At 41.7% G+C, this 21,191-nt stretch overlaps 1 protein-coding gene across 1 annotated transcript in view; it reads left to right on the forward strand.

Moving 5' to 3' along the window:
* The first annotated feature begins 2,833 nt into the window (after nt 1-2,833).
* The window catches only part of PELI2 (pellino E3 ubiquitin protein ligase family member 2), a 141,112-nt gene continuing 122,754 nt past the window's right edge, over nt 2,834-21,191 (forward strand). Inside the window, exons 1-6 of the mRNA XM_077769095.1 lie at nt 2,834-2,864; nt 6,364-6,512; nt 10,295-10,430; nt 12,191-12,447; nt 13,138-13,226; nt 14,252-14,381. Of these exons, the coding sequence (XP_077625221.1) occupies nt 2,834-2,864; nt 6,364-6,512; nt 10,295-10,430; nt 12,191-12,447; nt 13,138-13,226; nt 14,252-14,381 (792 nt within the window). The remainder of the gene's footprint in view (nt 2,865-6,363; nt 6,513-10,294; nt 10,431-12,190; nt 12,448-13,137; nt 13,227-14,251; nt 14,382-21,191) is intronic.

A 21,191-nucleotide genomic window follows, 5' to 3' on the forward strand; every position in this document is an offset into this window, starting at 1 on the left:
ATAAAAGAATTAAGTGTGTATAGAAGTAGAGAACTTGAGAATGTCTTAAGTCCAAGAACGATAGGTGCAAAGAGCTTTTTGTGGAGTAACCAGTTCCCCAGCTATGGAAAAACCAAGTCCAAATCATATGCTGGAGATGATCCTTGCACAAGTGGTATTTGTGAATGTGACCACGTAACAATCTAAGATACCTTGTGGCCTTCTACTGAGTATAAATTTAAATCTTCCCATCCTCCGGGTTGATTTATTTTTTAATTTTTTAAAATTTCTAGGTCTTGTTTCAGATCTAAATTTATCAGTACTATGCCATTAGAAATAAAATGAGGCTATTTATTTAACATGCTTTTTAAAATGTTTTTATTCTGATTTTAAAATATGTTCAACATAGACCTTTGGAAGATAAAGAAAAATATAAAAGCTTACATAATTACAGTGTCTAGCAACAATCATTTAATATATTTATTTCAGTTTTTCCTATGAATATTAAGTAACTGAACATATTAAAGATACTGTATGTACATTTTGTATTCTGGTTTTTATAATCCTTTTTCATTGCTATTAAGAATTTGTGGAAAATACAGTTTCATCATGTAGAATTATAGGGCCTATGTAATCCAATATTATTCAATATTTGGGTTATTTGTGGTATTTGCCATTATAAATAATGACACAATTAACATCTTTGTGCATAAAACTCGCATTTCAAAACTATGTTTAGAGAATAGTTCTCTCAAGATAGAATTACTGGGTCAAAGAACATGAGTACTTTTTTTTTTTTAATTTTTTTTTTAATGTTTTATTTATTTCTAGGAGACAGAGAGAGACAGCGTGAGCAGGGGAGGGTCAGAGAGAGAGGGAGATACAGACTCTGAAACAGGCTCCAGGCTCTGAGCTGGCAGTCAGCACAGAGCCCGACGCGGGGCTTGAACCCACGAACCGCGAGATCATGACCGAAGCGAAAGTCGGACGCTTAACCGACTAAGCCACCCAGGCGCCCCGAACATGAGTACTTTTATAAGGGTGTTGATACACATTGCTAAATTGTTTTACAGAGAAATTATATCAATTAACATTCTCACCACAGGTGTATTAGAGTACTGGGTCACTTCAATAGTTTAGTAATTTTATTGGCAAATAATAATTTTATTTTAAAAACTTTTTTTAACATTTATTTATTTTTGAGAGATAGAGGTGAGCAGGGGAGGGGCAGAGAGAGAGAGAGAGAGAGAGAGAGAGAGAGAGAGGAGACACAGAATCTGAAGCAGGCTCCAGGCTCTGAGCTGTCAGCACCGAACTCAATGTGGGTCTCAAACTGACAAACTGTGAGATCATGACCAGAGCCGAAGTCGAATGCTTAACTGACTGAGCCACCCCCCCGGCAGATAATAATTTTAGTTTGGATTTCTTTGATTACTGATGAGATTGAACATTTCAAAAGTGTTCATTAGCCATTGTTTGTTTTTCTGCATTTTCTATTCAGGTTCTTTGCCTGTTTTTCTATTATGTATCTATGGGAATGTCTGCTTTTTCCTTCTAAAAACATTTACCTATTAAAGGTATTAAGTTCTTATATTATTGCTAGTATTTTTTTTGGCTTTGGATGTGTATTCTTATAATTGTTGCTGTGTAGAATTTCAGATTTTTACACATTTAAATATACTTGTCATTTTCTTTGTAATTTTTTTCCAGTGTATGTAGAACATTGTTTTTCATATGCTTGAACCAGTGATCAACCTTGCTTTTCTTCAGTGACTATTGTTCACATTTATCTTTTGAATATTTCAGAATTTTGTGGTGGAAGATAAGATGTAGCTCTAAATACCTTTTTTTTCCTTTTAAAATTGTCGGTTTCAATACATAATTAACTGAATAATCCAATTTTTCCCATTGACTTGTAGCCCTTTCTTCATCTTCTATTACTTTCTTATGTAGTCAACTAGTTCTACTTTTGGAATATTTTTTGGTTCCATTGGTTTGTGGTTTTTGTTCTCAGGTAATCCATTGTTTTCATTATTATAGCAATACCGCTTAATTCTGTATCTTTTTCTACAGTTAATACTTATTTCTAATTCAATGTTTTTAGTTAGGCAAGGACTTTTAGAACAGTGTTTAGTAAAGATGGTAATAAGCATCCTTATTTTGTTCCTGATTTTTAACACAAATGCTTTTACTGTTTTACCTTTAAATAATTGTGGGAAGGAAATCTTCATGACTCTTAAAAACATTAATCTGTAATAAAGAAGCTTATCAAATTCCTTTTTAGTATCTATATGATGTCTGAATTTGGAAGTTGTTTATGAAGTGTATTTTTGTAAGTGAATCACACTTCCCAAGAACTTCCATTGCACATTCCAAAATGCGTCCCTAGAGAAAATGCTTAGGCCTCAAGCAAAATACACTTTTTGATGCCAGAAACTTTCCTTTCTCTCAAAGGCAGTAGAACATTTTCTTAATTACCAGATAGAAAAACCTCTTTTTCAAGCAGAAAGATAGAGTTTGAGAATGTCTTCTAGACCCTGGCTCTGTTGTGCAGAGCTCTTCTGGAAACAGTGTCCAAAACTTAAAATCTAGAAATCCTTAGGGCAAAATTTGAACAAAGATTCAGGAACCTACTACCAACATGGCTAGGTGCCTCAAAGTTTCTCGATTTGACTCGAACATCTATTTCCGCAGTGTCCAATCGAACTTTCTATGATGATGGAAAGGTCCAACAGCCCTTCTGTCCAGTAGGGTAGCCACTGGCCACATCCAGCTGTTGAGCACTTGAAATGTGGCTAGTGTGAAGAACTGCATTTTTAGGTTCTGTTAAAATATAATTAGCTACATGTGCCTAATGGCTGCAGTGGATAATGCAGATCTTTACAGTGAGTCAGGATATAGCTGACGTCACTTGTAGCTCTCAAACTTTGCCTCTCTAATATGGCTAGAAATTTCCTAAGAAATATTAGATTTTAAGAATTTGTAAGTTGCGAGATATGGGAAGGAAACCTTTTACGTTCTGATTTCTTTTTTTTTTTTTTAATTTTTTTTTTAACGTTTTATTTATTTCTAGGAGAGAGAGAGACAGCGTAAGCAGGGGAAGGTCAGAGAGAGAGGGAGTCACAGACTCTGAAACAGGCTCCAGGCTCTGAGCTGGCAGTCAGCACAGAGCCCGATGCGGGGCTCGAACCCACAAACCGCGAGATCATGACCCAAGCAAAAGTCGGACGCTTAACTGACTAAGCCACCCAGGCGCCCCTACGTTCTGATTTCTGAGTTCTTGATAAGATGCTCCCTGTATTCAGATTGTGTACATGAGTGTTGACTGACTCCTAGTATCCACTTAAATTATAACGTATTTGTGTAATTGACAAGTTAATGTATTTTCATGGGGAATGTGAAGGAGTTTTTTCTTTTGCAGTTGACGGGCCAATATGCCAAACCAAAAATTAACTTCTAGATCATCTGCTTCTATAGCACTGAAGGTTGGTTGCTCAGAAGTCCTTTTGTGTAATTGACCTGATTTGCCTACTACTGCTTTTCTAAAGTGTGATTTTTAGAGAATGCTTTCATTTCTTGAAATAAACTTGATTTTATATACTACTATTTTCCAATCTTGCATTTCAACTATTATATGTAAGTGTTCTAGAAATAAAAGAATCTTGAAAAAAAGCTATGTGAAAGTGTTTGCATCCATGTAGCCTCAATATGCATGATGTAGAACCACCAATGGGTTTATGCTTTGTAGCCCATTTATTTATATTTGGTGTAAACAGTTCCCTCTCCTCATTCTGCCAAGGGTAATTGATTCAAGTGAATATATTGTATAATCCTCTTGAACTTAGTTGTTACGCACAATATCAATTATGTATCTCTTAATTCATCAAGGCATTGCCCAGCAAGGTTTCAAAGTTGGGTTTGCTTGCTCGGACATGTCTATATTTCTAGGAATTTCTAAATACCAGGTGCATTTGCTAAAGGTTTAAAGTAAGCATTAGGATACATTTGTAAAGGATATATTAGTGTCATTCTTCACAAAATTTTAAGGAAAAGAGATGGGAAATATTTCAGTTAAGAATAGTTATAACTTGTTCATCTGTATTTATCATACAGAAAAGATTCCAATGCTAGTTTCAGTTTCTGGCCTTAATTCTTTGGACCAGTTATAAACTCTTTGTACATCAGGTTCTTTGGTTGAAATGCCCATGGCTTTAGTCCATGTTAGATGATGGGCCCAATGCTAGTTTAAGATGCTCTCTTTTTAGGCAGCATTTGAGATGTTCACGTTTTAGAGAGCCCTTACTATGGTGGAAGTTGTATATAAACAGATTTAAAACAATCAGTACTTTGCCAGATAGTAATTTTATCCTGATTCTTTCATGTCTAAATTTGAATTTTAGAGACTAAGATCTTATTTACACATGTAGCTGACTTGAGGGACCACAGCTTTTGATTGACATAATTTATTGAAAAGAAGATCTACAGTTTGATAGTTCATTCCCCTCATTAAAAAGTATACTTTTTTTTAAATCCATTTTTCTTAATTTAAAAAGGGACACATTGGAATTCTAATCTTCAGAATGAGAGAGTCTTTATATATAAAATGTTGGGTATATATTTGATGTTTTATGTGTCCTTAGCCCAAAGTCTTTCCATACTGAGGAAGCTACTTAAGTTAATTTGCTTTTGAAATTCCAAACATCATTTCATTTTTTTGCCTTATAATGCTGCGTAACAAATCATTCCCCAGATCTGCGACTTTTAAAACCATAATCATTTATCCTCATGAATCCGTGGGTTGGTAAAGGCAGTGGTGGAATGGCTTTGCTTCATGCTGCATATATGTGGTTTGGACTCTCTCTTCCAGGTGTGTCTCCTTTTCCTTGGCAAGCTGGCTGGGACAGAGATGCCAGAAGATAATCCCAAGTTCCAAGCACATCTCAAGCCTCTGCTTGCATCACATTTGTTAACATCCCAATGGCCAGAGCAAGTCACGTGGTCCAACCTAAAGTCCAGGGCAAGGAAATTAACTGGAGCTATAAAGTCATGGCTAAGTGCATGTCTTCAGGGAGGAGTGAAGAACAGGGACCAATATTTCAGTCTCCCACATACAATTTATACTCCTGATCACCTTAATTTACGTGATGAGAGGCTAAAATAAGTAACTGGTAAAGTGATAAAGAAGGAACATTTGGGATTTAAGGTTTTTCAAAATGGTGAAATATGTAAAGAGGTGTGGAGTGTAAGATGGTACTCATTCAAGAATAAGATAAATCGTTACCTGGTTCTTGAATGGTACAAATCTTGTACGCTATCAAATCCATTTTTGACCACACTTTTTTTTTTTTTCCTCCTTTTGATCTTTTCTCTGTTAGGAACCAAATTACTGAAGATTAATACTTTAGTTTTCACCTTTAAGATAAGCAATTAATTCTCTGCTGTAAAACAGTAAGATTAATACATATTTAATTGAGGTGTTTTGGACTGTTGGAGCCAATGGCGGAATAAAAGAAGTAGTCTTAAATGTTTAAAGAGTAACACAGTTTTCCCTAGTCCTGATGCTCTGCATATCTTTAAGTATTCAGTGAAAAATGCTCTGCTGTTGGCCCTCCAGCAATGCTTAACAAATAAAAAATTCAATACAGTAAAAAAAAAAAAAAAACAACAACCTACAACTTGTGTGATTCAGTAAAGGTACCAATTTGATGAAAAAGGGAGGAGAAAGACCCCCAAGGAGGAAATGGCTAAGCATGAGATAAGGGAATGGTTTACAAAAAAACCGTTATTTTTTAGATAGACTGGATTTGCTTTGCAGGATAGTTTCTTTTGAATGACCCGGTTGGAGGAGGAAGCAGGTAAGGAGTGCTGACCCTCCAGAGGTGATAGGAATCGAATAGATGCAGGAAAGAGTGATGGCACAGGCAGGCTGGGCCCATGCTTCTCCTGAGCCCCTCTCCCAGCACACTGGCGGCATCCAAACCATAGAATGTTCTGCCTTCCTACCTACCCAGGAAGAACAGCCTAAAACCTCCTGGGGTGGAGGTAGTACTGATTTCCTGTTATTAAAAAAAAAAAAACAACTTTTAATACCTTTTACTATTTCACTTTGGGAAATACTTTGGCATGGGGAAGCTGAAACACCTCAAGATAAGAAAAGGCAAACTCTGAAAATACAGCTGCCGTGAAGATCCGGGAGGCTTTTGGAACCGTGACGGCTGTTAAAGACCATCATGTCAGTAACGGCTGGAACATTCACCTTCCTTAGGCGAGAGGACAGGATTGTGGTAGGCTGTGATGCTTTCTGGGCCCATGCGCACTTGAAATGCTTGGAAGAGGCTTAGGAATCTTTTTGAAATTTGTAATTTTGTGTTGCTCTCTTTGTAGCTGAAGAAACAGGCCCATCTTCAGTAAGTTCACCGCACAGGATAGGAAAAGGGCTGCAGCTGGAACTCCCATCTCTTGTCCCTGCACTCCTGTCATTATCGCCAGGCGAACATGGGGACTGTTTTATTGAGCCCCTCCTCAGTTTTAAGGTACCATGTGGAGGTAGGGGGCTGATGCAGATAAAAAGGACACTTCTCAAAAGCATCCAAAACGGTGTAAGATGAAGGTTAACCTGTGCCATCACACAGGTCAACTGTGGCAGACACCCGTTAGAGGTCATGAGGGATCCCGTGTGCAGGGCGTGGCAAGGCCTGTTGCCATGTCCAGGTTCAAAAGTTAATGTTTGGATTCATTTTTTTTTGCATTGTTTTCTAACTCAATTTCATTAGCATTCATTATTATTTTCTGATTCTATTACCTTGTCTGCCTCACCTGACTCTGTTAAGAGGCAAGATGTCTAGTTTGTACCCTTAGCCCCTTTGCCCCGGCCCTGAGGGCTGACTCCACCCGCGTCACGGGATGCATTCTTGAGTGAGCATCTTCTTTTCTTAGTGACTGGACCTTAAGTAGCTACTTGAAGCAAAGACCCTTTCCAACCAGAAATAGGACGTTGAGAATTCTCATTTTAAGGGCAAGCCCAAGAAGATTTTTCTGAATGAACTGATGTTTTAAAGGGGCAGGTTATCACCAGAGGGGATAGACTTTTCTGGGGCTGCCATAATTAGTTCTCTGCTTAGAAATGAACATCTATTTGTTAGGCACAGAGAAATCAACACCGTTGGGTCCCAGGGCTTTATATATAAAGTTCATTCGGGCTCGGCAAATCCAGATGTGTTATGACGGATGAAATCCTGAGGGAGGCCATGATCATGTCAGGCTGGTGTCAGCCACTTAATTGGTTTATGTGCATTTTCTTACAGTTCCACTAGTGCATTCTCGCTCACGGTGAGTTAGTGTGTGCTGTGTCCAGGCAGGTGCCACGTTGCAAGTGTTTATCAGACTCTGTGCCCTGCCGTCATGTCTCTCAGCTGTAGGGTCGCTGACCTGTTCATCCGCAATGTAAAGTCCACTTTGGTTATAGTAGTCGCCTGTGATCTGTCTGTGCAAGTGACAGAAATGTTGCTTTTGAGGGAGGGCAGAATGTTCAGGCTGCAGTGGGAAGCTGAGCTGCTCCTGGAATGTGGTTCTGTGATGCTGATGATGCCTCCACTTGTGTACCCCACATCCTCTTCCCCACTTCCATGTGGATGCTGCTCTGTGCTCAGGCTGGTTGAGATCAAATGCGATGCCTCCCAAATGTAACCAGTAGCTCCTAGTACACGTCTCCCACCGTTTCCTGTAGAAACTTCTTTTTGACAAATGCATTTTTAGGTGGCAGGCATCTTAAGACTCTATCGTTGTGTTGTATGCCAAGAAATGACTCATATTTAAAAATTGTCAGTATCTACTGGAAGGAATGGCGCTTGGAGTCAGACAGAAGCAGGTGTGGATTCTGGTTCTGCCTGCCCTTCCCTTGCTGTGCAAATTTGTGTGTGTTCCAACCATCCTGTCCACTGGGAGTAATAACACCTCCCTCACTGCGTTTCTGGGAACGTAGCATGTGCTGTGCACTTACTGCTGAAAACATAGGCACTCTGAATCTTCATGCAGGGAAAACCCTCGGTATATGAGGCTTCTTAAACAGGGTTTTCATTGTCCTTCACAGCATCCACATACTTTTACTGTTAAGACCAACTATTTGCTCTGCATATGTGAAGAGTTAAATTTTCATCACTTACTAAATAAGCAGATGCTTTTAAAGTCACCAGAATTTTTTTTTTAGTGGGAAACTTGAAAAGCAGCTTGTGGATTTGAATCAAAATACCCCTGTTCATGGGTGCCTGGGTAGCTCAGTCAGTTAAGTGTCTGACTTCAGCTCAGGTCATCTCACGGTTTGTGAGTTCAAGCCCTGCATCAGGCTGTGTGCTGACAACTCAGAGCCTGGAGCCTGCTTTGAATTCTGTCTCCATCTCTCTCTGCCTCTCCCTCTCCCTCCCTCCCTCTCTCTCTCAAAAATAAACATTTAAAAAAAATTTTTTTTAAATCCTATTCAGCTAAAACAGGTGTGTCAGCCGTACTTGGAAATACTATTTCTACAAATTGACTGGCTGACGGGCTTTCAGGCCAGGGAATGTTCTGCCCTTCTCTCTTGGAAAGGAGCCTTTTGCCTTTATAGGCAGAGTCACGTCATTGAGCTCTACTCCATTAAACGGAAGATGGTCCTATCTTGTCACATAGTCACCCTGGGCAGGTTTCAGTGCCTGTGAGCCCCGTGCACTGTGCCAGGTGGTGAGGATGGACTTGGCGTTCCCCGGGGTTAGCTGGGCTGGATGGGGAGGCAGGAAGTGGGAGGGGAAGATTCTGTGATGGTGTTCAAGAGGAGGGGACCACGTCCGACAGGTCAGGGGACAAAGGAGGGCTGTGATGAGGGAGAAGGGAGTATTGGAGCTTGTTCTAGTGTAACCAACTACCCCCCAGTTACTGGCTTGATGCAGCAACCAGCTTATTTATCGCAACATCTGGAGGGTCAGGAATTTGGCAGTGCTCAGCTGGGCAGTTCCTCTGCCCCATGTGGTACCACTCGGTGATCGTCAGCTGAGGGATGGGCTGGCCTGGAAGGTCCAAGACTACTTCATACCCGTGACGGGTTCCTTATCTGGGGGCTGGAAGGCTGGGCTCTGCCGAGACTGCTGACTGGAGCACCTGCGTGTGGCCTCCCCGGCATGGTAGTCCCAGGGCTCTTCCGTGGCAGCTCAAGGCTCACGAAAGACCAGGCAGAAGCTGCGAGGCGTTTTCAGACCTGGCCTGGGAAATCCCAGAACATCACTTCCTCCACATCCTGTTGGCAAGCGAGTCCCATACCAGCATGGGTGTAGGGAGAGGGGGCTAGACTCACCTCTCACTGGGAGAAGTCATGGGCATCTGTGTTCATCTCTGATTTGCCACTCTGATACAAGAGCTAGTGGGGGACTTTCAGAGTGGGGGTGGGGGTTGGACAGGGTGGTGGCATGACACATGACCAAATGTACTTTTTTTTTTAATGTTTGTTTATTTGAAGAGAGAGTGAGTGAGTATGCGTGCAAGAGCATGGGGGAAGGAGCAGAGAGAGAGGAAGACCGAGAATCTCAGGCAGGCTCCACACTAAGCACAGAGCCTGATGCAGGGCTCAAACCCATGAACTGTGAGATGATGACCTGAGTTGAAACCGAGAGTCGGGCACTGACTGACTGAGCCACCCAGGTACTCCCCAAACGCACTTTCAGATTTGGGGCAAAGATCAAATGGTAGTGGATTGAACAGCCCGTGAGGACTGGAAACAAGACAGTGGGTGAGGAGCTCTCTTCTGAGATTCCTGGCTGTGAGGAGAAGGTATGGGAGGGGAGGCTCCGAGGGAGACCCAGGGTCTAGGGCTGGCTTGTGTACTTGTTCGCTCTGAAGATGGAGGAGGTCACCAATGACCTGGTCTCTTCTAGATCATGGTAGTGCATTTCTGTTCTATGAAGTGGCCTTTTAACTCATTAACCACTGTTAATTCTCTTGTCTTTAGTTCCATAACTTTCTCCTGTTCCTTCTGCCTGTGACTATAGTAGGAGGGGTTATTTCTCTAAAGGGACGCATTTTCTAGGCTCTGTCCTTGCCTTCCTGTCCTTCACTTCTTTCTTCTGCATTTTTTTCTTGCACAATCCCATTTACACTCATGACTCTAACTGCCACACTTGTACTGTGAAAGCACCCACGTCTGTAACTCCTCTTGCCTCCTGCATGTCGTTCCCTGGATATCCCTGTAATTCCCATTTGTCTTCCTAATAATGCCACCCGGCCTCCCACCCCACCCCGGCCTAGGCCAGAGGCCTGTATGCCATTACCTTTCTCTGTCCCTCACTCTGTGCAGCCAAACGGGTCTCCAAATACCATCAATACTTGTCTTCAGAACCAAGGAGCTCGGCAGTGGCTGCAAGTGCACGTCCCCTGTGCACCTTTGACAGTGGGCACACCTGGAGCCCTGTACCTGATCCCTTGGGACCTAGGTATACATAGTTCTGTCAAGCTTCCCTGGTGATTCTGATGCTCATCTAACACTGCAAACAACTCTCTGCAGGTTTTGTCTAATCCTCCAACTCCTTTCCTTGCTGCTTGGGTTCAGACCGTTAAAGGTTCCTGAAGCTATCAGGACAAAGTCTCACCAACTTGGTGGCTGAAGGGGACAGAATTTATTCTCCCGGTTCTGGCTGGAGGCCTCAAGTCTGGAGCCATGGTGCGGGCAAGGCCGTGCTGCCTCTGGGAGCCCGGTGGGTGGGGATGGGGGGGCAGGGTCTTTCCTTGCCTCTTCCCACTTCCTGGTGACTCCAGGCATTCGTTGGTTGGAGAGGGTCTAACCCCAGTCTCTGCCTTTGTGTTCCCCTGGNAACGCTTGCTCATGGGTTTAGGGCCCTCCAGTGACCTGGGATGATTTCACCTCCAGAGCTTTAACTACATCTGCAAAGACCCTTTTTCCAAACGTTCTGGGACATGGTCCCATCTACTTGGGGGCCACTATGTGACCCACTCCACCTCCCATACGGATAGGCTGCTTCTGCCGTCTGGTCATCTTGACTCCAGTCTGGCTGTCCCTCCTGCGCTGTGCTGCCCTAGTGATTGCTTTGTACCCAATCGTGTTAGCCCTTTACTTAACCTTACCAGCTCCCCACTCCCTTCAGGTAAAAAGCCATACCACTTATGGAGTACCAGGCTGTTGTGGTAACCTGGACCCTGGCCCACGACCTCTCTTCCCTTGAACTCTGCTGTCAGAGTACTGAACTGCCTGTACTCCTTGCCTTTGAATATAGTGTTGCCCCACCTTCCCCATTTAGCCTTGTTCACATTTCAGGCCATTCAAGCATTGGGGCGCCTGCATGGCTCAGTCAGTTAAGTGTCCGACCCTTGGTTTCAGCTCAGGTCATGATCTCACGGCTTGTGGGTACAAGCCCCACATTAGGCTCTGTGCCGACACTGTGAAGCCTGCTTGGGATTCTCTCTCTCCCTCTCTCTCTTCCCCCGCCCCTCTTCCCACTCAGGCTCTCTTTGTCTCTCAAAATGAATGAATAAACTTGACAGACAAAAAGAGACCATTCAAGCATCGTATTCTCCGTGCAGCTTTCCCTCATGCCTCTTCCCATGTGCTTTGGGCCCTAGTGCGTCCTGTTGCTGATGTGTCTTATCACACTTGTTTTTATGCCTTTCTTTGCATTTAAGTGGAGGGATCTGAAGACAGGGAAGCTGATACTCCTCGCTGTAACTCTAGTACTTGGCCATTCATTCCACATTCATAATGCCATGCCACTTAACCTAATTAGAAACTTGTCTCATTGGGACACTGGCTTTTCCACTGATACCTTAATTATTTCAATAGAATTTTTTACTGAGCATTGTGTAGACGGGTTGAGTACATAGGCAATCTGTGTATAGGCTGGCATACAATTCACTTACCCTGCAGGCATCTATGCTCGGGCAAGATACATGTTTCTGTGGGAAGGTGACACTTCTGGGTTTTGTGGGTTTATCCTCCCCTTTATGGTAGATGGGACTCTGGGGCCGTAGGTAGTAGGAACCAACTTGAGTTAGCTGAAACTAGAGAGGATTTCATGAACAAGGATCAGTGTACATCTGGGTCACTAGAAGCCCTAAGGATCCTCTCTCTGTCTCTTGTTGCTGCTTGTCTCTGTTCATCTGCTTCGTCCCTCGCTTCTCTGCTGCTTCGTCATGTAACACGTTGTGACATCCCCACAGTCGGTGCACTTCTGTTTTGCAGCTCTGGCCATCCACAGACGCTGGCAGGGTGTGTCTCGGTCCCACTGTGGTGCTGCCTGGGACGAGCACGCCACTGGCCAGTGCCGGCCAGCGTCCGCCTCCAGCCGTTCAGCCACAGTGTGGCGGGGAGGGTGCTGCCCGGCCGTTTCCCTCACGCGTGGTGCTGGGGCTCATCTGAGGGAGTTCAGGGATGGATTCCTGAGGAGGGAGTGTAGTTGTGGGCGGACCCCGGAAAAGCATCTGACCCGCTCTTGCAAGGTTAGTATACACTTAGAAGATGCGGCAGAGAGCAGGGGAGACACGAGGGGCACAGGAAACCCTTCCAGACCTTGTACCATTTGCCTCAAGGCTTCAGTGGTGAACATGTCCCTCTAAATTGTTGAGAGTCCTAGGTTTAACTGATTTACACATATTTCTCTTACTGCAAAATCTTCATCTTGATGTAAGCGATCTGGAAATACGTTAAATCAAAGTGGGTTTATAATCGTGGTTTTCTCATGGGTACATTCATTATAGTAACCATCACAGATACGGGTAAGAAAACAATGTATGTTTTGATCTTGCCTCAGAAAAAGGCGACTTGAAATAAATCATCTCTATTCTGGAGACACTTTTATGTAGTGGATGTTCCTTTGTGATGGAAATTGGAGCAGATTAAAAACACAGCAGGAATAACTTTGAGTGATAATTTAAGTCCATCGTCAAACTGTAGCTACCAAATTGTAAAACAAAAAGCCCTTTTGTTCCAACTTTTAGTGTTTGTGAGCCTGGTGTCCCTTTGCCTTGGCGTACTTCTGTGAGGGGCTCAGCAGAGGCAACCGTAGGACTTTCAGGAGAGGAACAAGTCGCCAGATGTGCTGTCCCCAACTTTGGTGTTCTGAAGGAGCTATTTCATTTATGTAAAATTTTAAAGATTCCCTATCCTTCTTTCTATTCTCTTCTTTAAAGGAACTTCTCCAAAGAAGGAGACGGAGAATAGTCATGTCAGTGTGGCAACATGAGACCTTGGTCAGAACCTACAGGGACCCATTAATCGAGTTAGAACTACAATTGAAAACGGAAACACTAACTCCAATCCTGCATTTCTTTTCTTTCTTTTTTGTTTTTTTTTAAAGTTTGTTTATTTTGAGAGAGAGAGAGACAGTGTGAGTCAGGGAGGCAGGAGCGAGAATCCCAAGCAAGCTCTGTGCTGTGAGCATGGAGCCCTACGCGGGGCTCTGTCCCACAGACCACAAGATTTTGACCTGAACAGAAACCAAGAGTCAGAAGCTTAACCGACTGAACCACCTAGGTGCCTCCTCCCACCCCCCGCCCCAGCATATCTTTTAATTGCTGGTATTCACTTCAGGTGTTAATGTGGGAAGAGCTCTACATTAAGGACATTGTTTTCCAGATGACTTTTTAAGTTATTTGACAGTTTGGACTAAAACTCCTCTTTTTTTATTTCTGGGCCTCTTTATGGGCCACGCTCTTGTGAAATCCCATTTTATGTTTAATTTTCACAAGTATTTTTGCTCACCTGACACTATAGGGTTCAAATAGCAATGGGAATGAATGTAGAGAATTCAGAACTTTTAAGACTGCAAGTACCTAAATTTGGTCTTCTTACAAATAAAGATCCTAAAGACATTAACATGATTTGGGAGTGAGAGATGAGGTTTAATTAGTATGCTATTTTCTAACTAGTTCATTTAAAAATATTTCTTGAGTGTTTCTCTGGGGTCCATTAGAACCGCACTTGCTAAATTGAGCCAGCACTAATACAGCCTCTGCAGAATTCTCATTTGCTTATTTATACTGTCTCCTTCCAAAAAGATTTGAAGAGTCTGACTTTATAGAATACGAAACCTATAATTACTTTGTACATCGCCCTTAAATTAAGTTTCTGGAAGTGATTTGAATTTCATTACAGCTGAAGTCTATTTTATAGCCCGTTCTTCTGTGGGGCATTTAGTGGGCAGTTTTTTTTATGACCATCCCTGTCGCTTCCTTTATTCTATCCTTTATTCTTAAAACTTGAAAAAATCTACAAGTAAATGAGCTCTTTCATCTTTGTTTATAGGTACAATGGTGCTTTACCTAATGGAGACCGAGGCCGGAGGAAAAGCAGATTTGCTCTCTATAAGCGGCCGAAGGCTAATGGAGTCAAACCCAGCACGGTCCACGTGATATCCACACCACAGGCGTCCAAGGTAGGTGGCCCCTACAGAGGGGGAAGGCCTTGGCGGACGGTGACTTGGGGTACTCCTGGTCTTTGCTGCTCTTTTCTTTCGGTCTGTTTTCCCTGTGGGACAGTTTCTCAATCATTTGGGCCAAATAATTCTTGGCGGTTAAGGGCTGCTCTGTGTATTGTATATGTGGCCGCATCCCTGGCTTTGACCCACCGGATGCCAGTAGCACATCCTCCCCACTCCCATCCTATTAGGACAGCCAAACAGGTCTCCAAACATCGCTCGTGTCCCCTGAGTGGTTGGGTGGGCAGACCCTCCCATCCCGCTACCCTCTGACGGACCACTGCTCGGCATGTAGTGGAACCAACGTACGTCACTTTAGAACAGTTGTATTGAAAGATAAATGGTGTTCCTTATCTTAGTTTTTGTGTTAAGTCTTGGTGGAAACCTCACTAAGATTTGTCATTTTCCTTCTATTTATTGAGCAGTAGCTATACACAGTGTACATGTACATGGAATTTGGGTCATTATTAGAAAGATTGGAAGTAAACAGAGCTAAGTGCCATAGGAAGTTTACTATATCTCCTCTCATAGCTTTGAAGTCTATAAAATGTTAATTTCTAATGACTATTTTATTTTCTGAGGTATAAATGGGGAGACACCTGAGTTTCCATTCTGGTTGATATAGTCTACCTATTGAGATAGGACAGTTTTTTTTCTTTTAATTAAATTATTTAAGGTGTAATGTAATTTCTTTTACTAGAAAAATTAGATTTACCTGAAATTTCCATATGGCGCATTGGCTATACATGTTTATCATAATGGGTTTGGACCATCTGGAAGAAATAAGACTTGATTGCCATTTTTACTGAAAACCCGTAGTTCAGAGAAAATTGAATAGCTTCATGGAAGCACGTGTGGTATTGATAGTCAGTCTTAGAAACAGATGACCCTTTCTTAATGTTTTTATTTAAAAACCTCCTGTTGCTGTTTCTGAAGCAGTGGCATGGAAAAACTTGCTAGAATGTACCAGTTAGGATTATCTTGTATTAATGAGGGAATGGCTAGATCAGAAAATAGGAAACAACAAGGAAAACAGGAAAGATAACTATGTGGCAGCCAAACTTTTGGCCAGAGAAGGGGAAGTAAAGTAGGTTTTACGAAGGGAAGGACACTTGATAAGGAAAACAAAAGAAGTCAGATTTACAAAGATGCTGAGAAAAGGAGGAAGTGAAATAATAGAATCTTGGAGGGCTAAGGAAGTAGAAGTATTTTATAGTCCAAAAATATTTGGAGGATACTAAGACGAAAGTTTTTTTCCTAACTCATTTGTTGAAATTCAAGTGAGTTAATGTACAGAGTAGTAGTATTGGTGTCAGGAGTAGATTCAGTGATTCATCATTTACCTCCAGCACCTAGTGCTCATCACAGGCGCCCTCCTTAATGCCCATCGCCCGTTTAGCCCATCTCCCCACTAACTTCCCCTCCAGCAAACTTCAGTTTGTTCTCTGTGTTTGAGAGGAAAATAAGATAAAAACAGGCAGAGAGGCAAACCCTAAGAGACTGATAAGAACAAAAGTTTTTAAGCCAAAAAAGTTCTGATATTATGGGCCTGGTCCTTCCATTTATTTGTCTGTGTGTTGACATTCGTCTTTCCTACGTCTAGCTCGGTAACTTTATTTTCCTCAATCTTCAATTTTATATTGATACCATGGCTTTGGATATTTAAAAAAATGTTAAGAAATCTTTGATTGCTCAGGCTTCATGTTATGATAGAATATGAAATACAGCTGGAATATGAAATAGATCTTCCACTATCAGAAGATCACTGACTTTTCCCTAACTGATTACCTACCTCTGTGTGCTCCAGTTTTAACTTTTCATAAAGGTTTTTACTTTTTATAACTGAATTTTACCTAAAGTTATTTAAATTCGAAAATCAATCTGTGTTTATGGTCTTCATATTACTAGTAGTAGAGGAGGAAGTCTTCCATCTTGTAACCTGGGAAAATCCTATATCTCAGGGCCTCTGTTTCCTCATCTATAAAACGAATGAGTTGTCTACAGGCAGGAGCCATGCTGAATCAGGCAGGATACTTTGGTTATAAACAACAAATGATTGTGGCTTAAAAAAGAAAAACAAAAATGGAGACATAATTAAAGATTAGGGTAGCCTTTCCCTTATGCACATTACTCATCCTTATATCCGTACAATGAGGGCCTCACGCACAGCATTCCATCCCACCTGAGCCTAGCACCTTGCTCACAAATTCCTCTGTTCCCTCTGTTCCCTCTCAAACTCTCACTCCTGGTCAGCTGGCCCTTTAGACTGTCCTTACTCTTGTCGTGGCTGTTGGCGCACTTAGCTTTTCCAGTTATGTGTTGACCTCACCCTGGATTTCCTTTCTCCAGTACCTGTCAGCACCCCTCCTGGTGAGGCCTGGCCTCTGGGCCCTTCCCAGACCCTGCTGGATTGTTGTTTCTTCTTTCTTGCTCACCCCATCTCCTGTCAGAATGCCCGGGTCTGTGGTATACTTGATGAAAGCTGTTTGACCTGAATCAACAGTGGTCTGTCTGCCCTGAAATTTCGGATTATGCAATACTGGTAACGAAAGGGTCGTCTTTGATTGGAGTTGTAAACAGGAGATCTCAAAGGGTAGCTTTGGTTACCGTGGTTGGTCAAGAGGCCAAGTGCTCATATTCCGTGCTGTTTCTTCCTTCTGCCCTGCAGCCTGGGGGCGCATCAGGATGTACCCCTTTGTTGATGGTAGTGGCTGCAGGAAAATGGGGCCCTTAGTCTTCCACACATGCCACTGTCCAAGCAAAGTCAGATGAGGACGGTAAATATGTGCTACTGTTGTGTGATCTCTATTTGTGTGCATATTTGCTCTGGAAATAGTAATATTCCAAGATACTTGGCGTGGTATACAATATGTTCAAAGAAAATCTAAAGTCTTGTTTTTGGCATTTAGCAATTTATTCACTGTTCATTTCTTAAAAAAAATATTTATCTAGCACTTTCGTATGACCAGGCATCATACTAGGTATTGGACATGCCACAGTGTGCGAACCTTGTCTGTGCAAAGTACGTGGTCTAGTGAGGAGGCAAACGGTAAGTGCTCGTATGAATGCGTGCCAAATTGCATGTTGTGAGGTGTGCAGTCCAGGAAACGACAATGAAGCTTTCCATGGGAAGGACGATGAGGGCAAGGCATGAGAGCTTGGACTGGGTAGACAGGGAAGGGCCTCTGAGGGCATGGCACGTGAACTTGGAGGTGAGGGGTTAGGAGGAGTTAGCCAGGAGAGCAGAGATATCCAGAATACAGATTTGGGCTTTTTTGTTAAAGGAAACATTGAGGGGTGCCTGGGTGGCTCAGTTGGTGACGTATCCAATTCTTGATTTTGGCTCAGGTTCTCATGATCTCAGATCTCATGGTTCGTGAGTTCTAGCCTAGTGTCGGCCTCTGCACTGACCGTGTGGAGCCTGCTTGGGATTTTCTGTCTCCCTCCCTCCCTCTCTCTCTCTCCCTCTCTCTCTCAAAATAAATAAATAAATAAACTTAAAAAAAAAAAAAAGGAAACATTGAAGGGTTTTATATAATAGGACTGAAAATTTAAGTCCATTTTTGTTCATTTCCTTTTAAGGTCATGGGACAGCCCTTTTGCTCTTAATCAGTAAATAGGGTGGTGGTGCTGGTGGTGCTGGTGGTGCTGGTGGTGATGGTGACTATTTTGGTAGCAACGTGGTTTAAATTTAGCAACATTACATAGGAAAACTCCTCATCATGGTTTTCCCTGCTAGGCTGTGCTTTGTTGAAATCTCCTGTTTTGGGCATTTTTACTTCTTAAAAGTAACCGAGGATCATTTTGTTCTAGTTGGCATACTTCAGAATGGAAAATATCAATGGTCTCCAAGTGACAGTGTTAGAGAAAGAACTATCTCATGTGATCATTGCAACCAGGACTGCGCTTGGGCCGTTTGCGCTGCGATGGCCTCCTGGGTGATACTGATGCCCTTCCTTACCCGTGAATAATACAGTAGTAATATGAGGAATGCTAATATAAATTGCAGCGTAAGCTCGTCAGTTCAAGCTAATTTCGTAGGCTGTCGTGGGCTCTGCTCCTGGAATACGGTCTGTCCAGCCTGGGTCTCGGTGCCGTGGGTGGTGTATCTCTAATGTGCAGTCATTGTGAAGCTGCAGACTTCTGTGCTACAGGGAGTCATCTGTTTATCATTATTCTCAGACTATTTAATGCAGCTTTTAAAGAGTGGGCTGTTTTTTTTTTTTACCTTTGTTTTCTTTTGTTGTTAATGGACTATAATTCTTGACTTTAGTGGTGTCTGGTGTTTTGATGTTTGTAAGTTCAAGAATTTCATTTTATTATAAAGTGGCAACAAGGTTTGGAAAAGTTTTATCGTTTTAGAGCCCATCAGCATGAACATTCTGAATCAGTCCTAAAAAAAATGAGTAATACACTGTAGCCCAGAATATCTTTGGGTATGATACAGGAGTATACACCTAAAATTTGTATTTATAGAATGGAATGCAGCTTAATTATCTTAACAAAATATAAATCCAAACAACCTAAACCCATTCCTCAGTGAACTAGAAATGGAACAACAAAGCTAAGCCCAAGGTTAGTAGAAGGGAAGAAATAACAAAGGTCAAAGCAGAAACAGAGAAAAAAGACAAAAGATCAAAAAAACTAATAACTGATGTTTTGAAAAGATAAAGATAGATCTTTAGACTCCCCAAGGAATGAGAACTCAAAATTAGAAAGACATTACAATTGCTACCACAGACATAAAAAGGATAATAAGAGATTATCATGAACAAATGTATGCCAACAAATTGATCGACATAGAAGAAATGGAAAAATTTCTAGAAACACAGCCTGAGACTGAATCGTAAAGAAACAAAAGCTGGACAGTCCAGTTAGTATTAAGGAGATTGTTGAGGGGTTTGATTGCTAATTGAAAGTACAGGACCAGATGACTTCATTGCTGAATTCTACCAAACATTTAAAGAAGACTTAATAACAGCTCTTCTCAAATTCTTCCAAAAAATTGAGGAGGAATACTTTGAAACTCCTTTTTACAAGGCTGGCATTACCCTGATACCAAAACCAGACAAAGACACAAGAGAAGAAAATTACACAGCAGTATCCCTGATGAACCTAGGTGTAAAAATTCTCAAAATGTCCATGAATTCAACAGTACAGTAAAAAGACCATGCACCATGATCAAGTGGGATTTATCCCTGGGATGCAAGAATGAATGATTCAACTTCTGCAGATCAGCAAATATACTACATTAACAGTAGAAGATTAAAGTTGCACAATGATCTCAAAGATACAAAAAAAAAATTAAAAATCAACATCCATTTATGATTAAAAATATGCAGCAAACTGGGTACAGAGAAATGTCCCTCAATATAATAAAGGCCATATGTGGCAAGCCCACAGCTAACCTCATAGTCAGGTGTGAAAAACTGAAAGCTTTTCCTGTAAGATCAGTAATAAAACAAGGCTGCCCACTCTGCATACTTTTATTCAATATAGTACTAGAAGTCCTAGGCAGAGCAGTTAGGCAAGAAAACGAAATCGTCTCCCAAATTGGGAAGGAAGAAGTAAAATGGTCTCTTTGCAAATGACATTATATATGGAAAACCCTGAAGACTACACAAAAAACTGTTAGAACAAAGATGAATTCAGTGAGGTTGAGAGATACAAAATCAATATACAAAAGTCAGTAACAAACACAGATATCAAAACAATCTCATTTACAGTTTTATCAGGAAGAATAAAATAGGAATAGGTTTAACGAAGGAGGTGAAAGATCTGTCCACTGAAAACTATAAAATGTTGATGAAAGAAATTGAAGACCCAAGTGGAAAGAATAACTCTTCTAACCCATGAGCATAAGCTAACATCAATGACCATACTATCCGAAGCAATCGACAGATTCAGTGCAGTACCTGCTAGAATTCCAACACTATTTTTCAGAGAAGCAGAATAAACAACCTAAAAATTTGTATAGAACCACACACAAGACCCCAAATAGGCAATCTGAGGAGGAAGAGCAAAGCTGGAGACCTTAGGCTTCCTGGTTTCAAACTATATCACAAACCTTACAGTGATCAAAACAGGGTGGTATTGCCGTAAAAACATATGTGTAGGTCAATGGAACAGAATAGAGAGTCCAGAAATAAACCTACACATATACGGTCTATTTGTGACAAAGGAGCCAAGAGTAATTAAAATGGGGAAAGCTGGTCTTTTCAATAAAATGTGTTGGGAAAACTAGACAGCCACATGCAAAAGAATGAAACCAGTCCCCATCATATATCATACACAAAAATCAACTCAAAGTGGATTAAAGGCTTGAGTGTAAGACTTAAAACCATAAATCCTAGAATAAAATATAGGGAATAAGCTCCTTGACTTAGGTCTTGGCGATGATTTCTTGACACTAAAAGCAAAGGCAACAAAGGCAAAAATAAATGAGTGGCACTCCACTATGCTAAAAAGCTTCTGCACAGCAAAGGAAGTGGCCAACAGAATGGAGAGGGAGTCGGAGTAGGAGTAGGAGAAAATATTTACAATTCCTATATCTGATCAGAAGTTAATATCCGAAGGAACTCCTAAGGAACTCCTGCAACTCGGTAACAAAACAGTCTGATTTAGAAAGATGGACACAAATTTGAATAGACCTTTTTGCAGAGGAGTCCTCCAAATGGCCAACAGCCACATGAAATGGTGCTCAAGGACACTAATGATAAAGGAAATGCAAATCAAAACCACAATGAAATACCACCTTATGCTTGTTAA

This window comes from Crocuta crocuta, unplaced genomic scaffold (assembly GCF_008692635.1).
Source record: "Crocuta crocuta isolate KB4526 unplaced genomic scaffold, BGI_CrCroc_1.0 scaffold10, whole genome shotgun sequence".
In the NCBI taxonomy this organism is placed as follows: domain Eukaryota; kingdom Metazoa; phylum Chordata; class Mammalia; order Carnivora; family Hyaenidae; genus Crocuta; species Crocuta crocuta.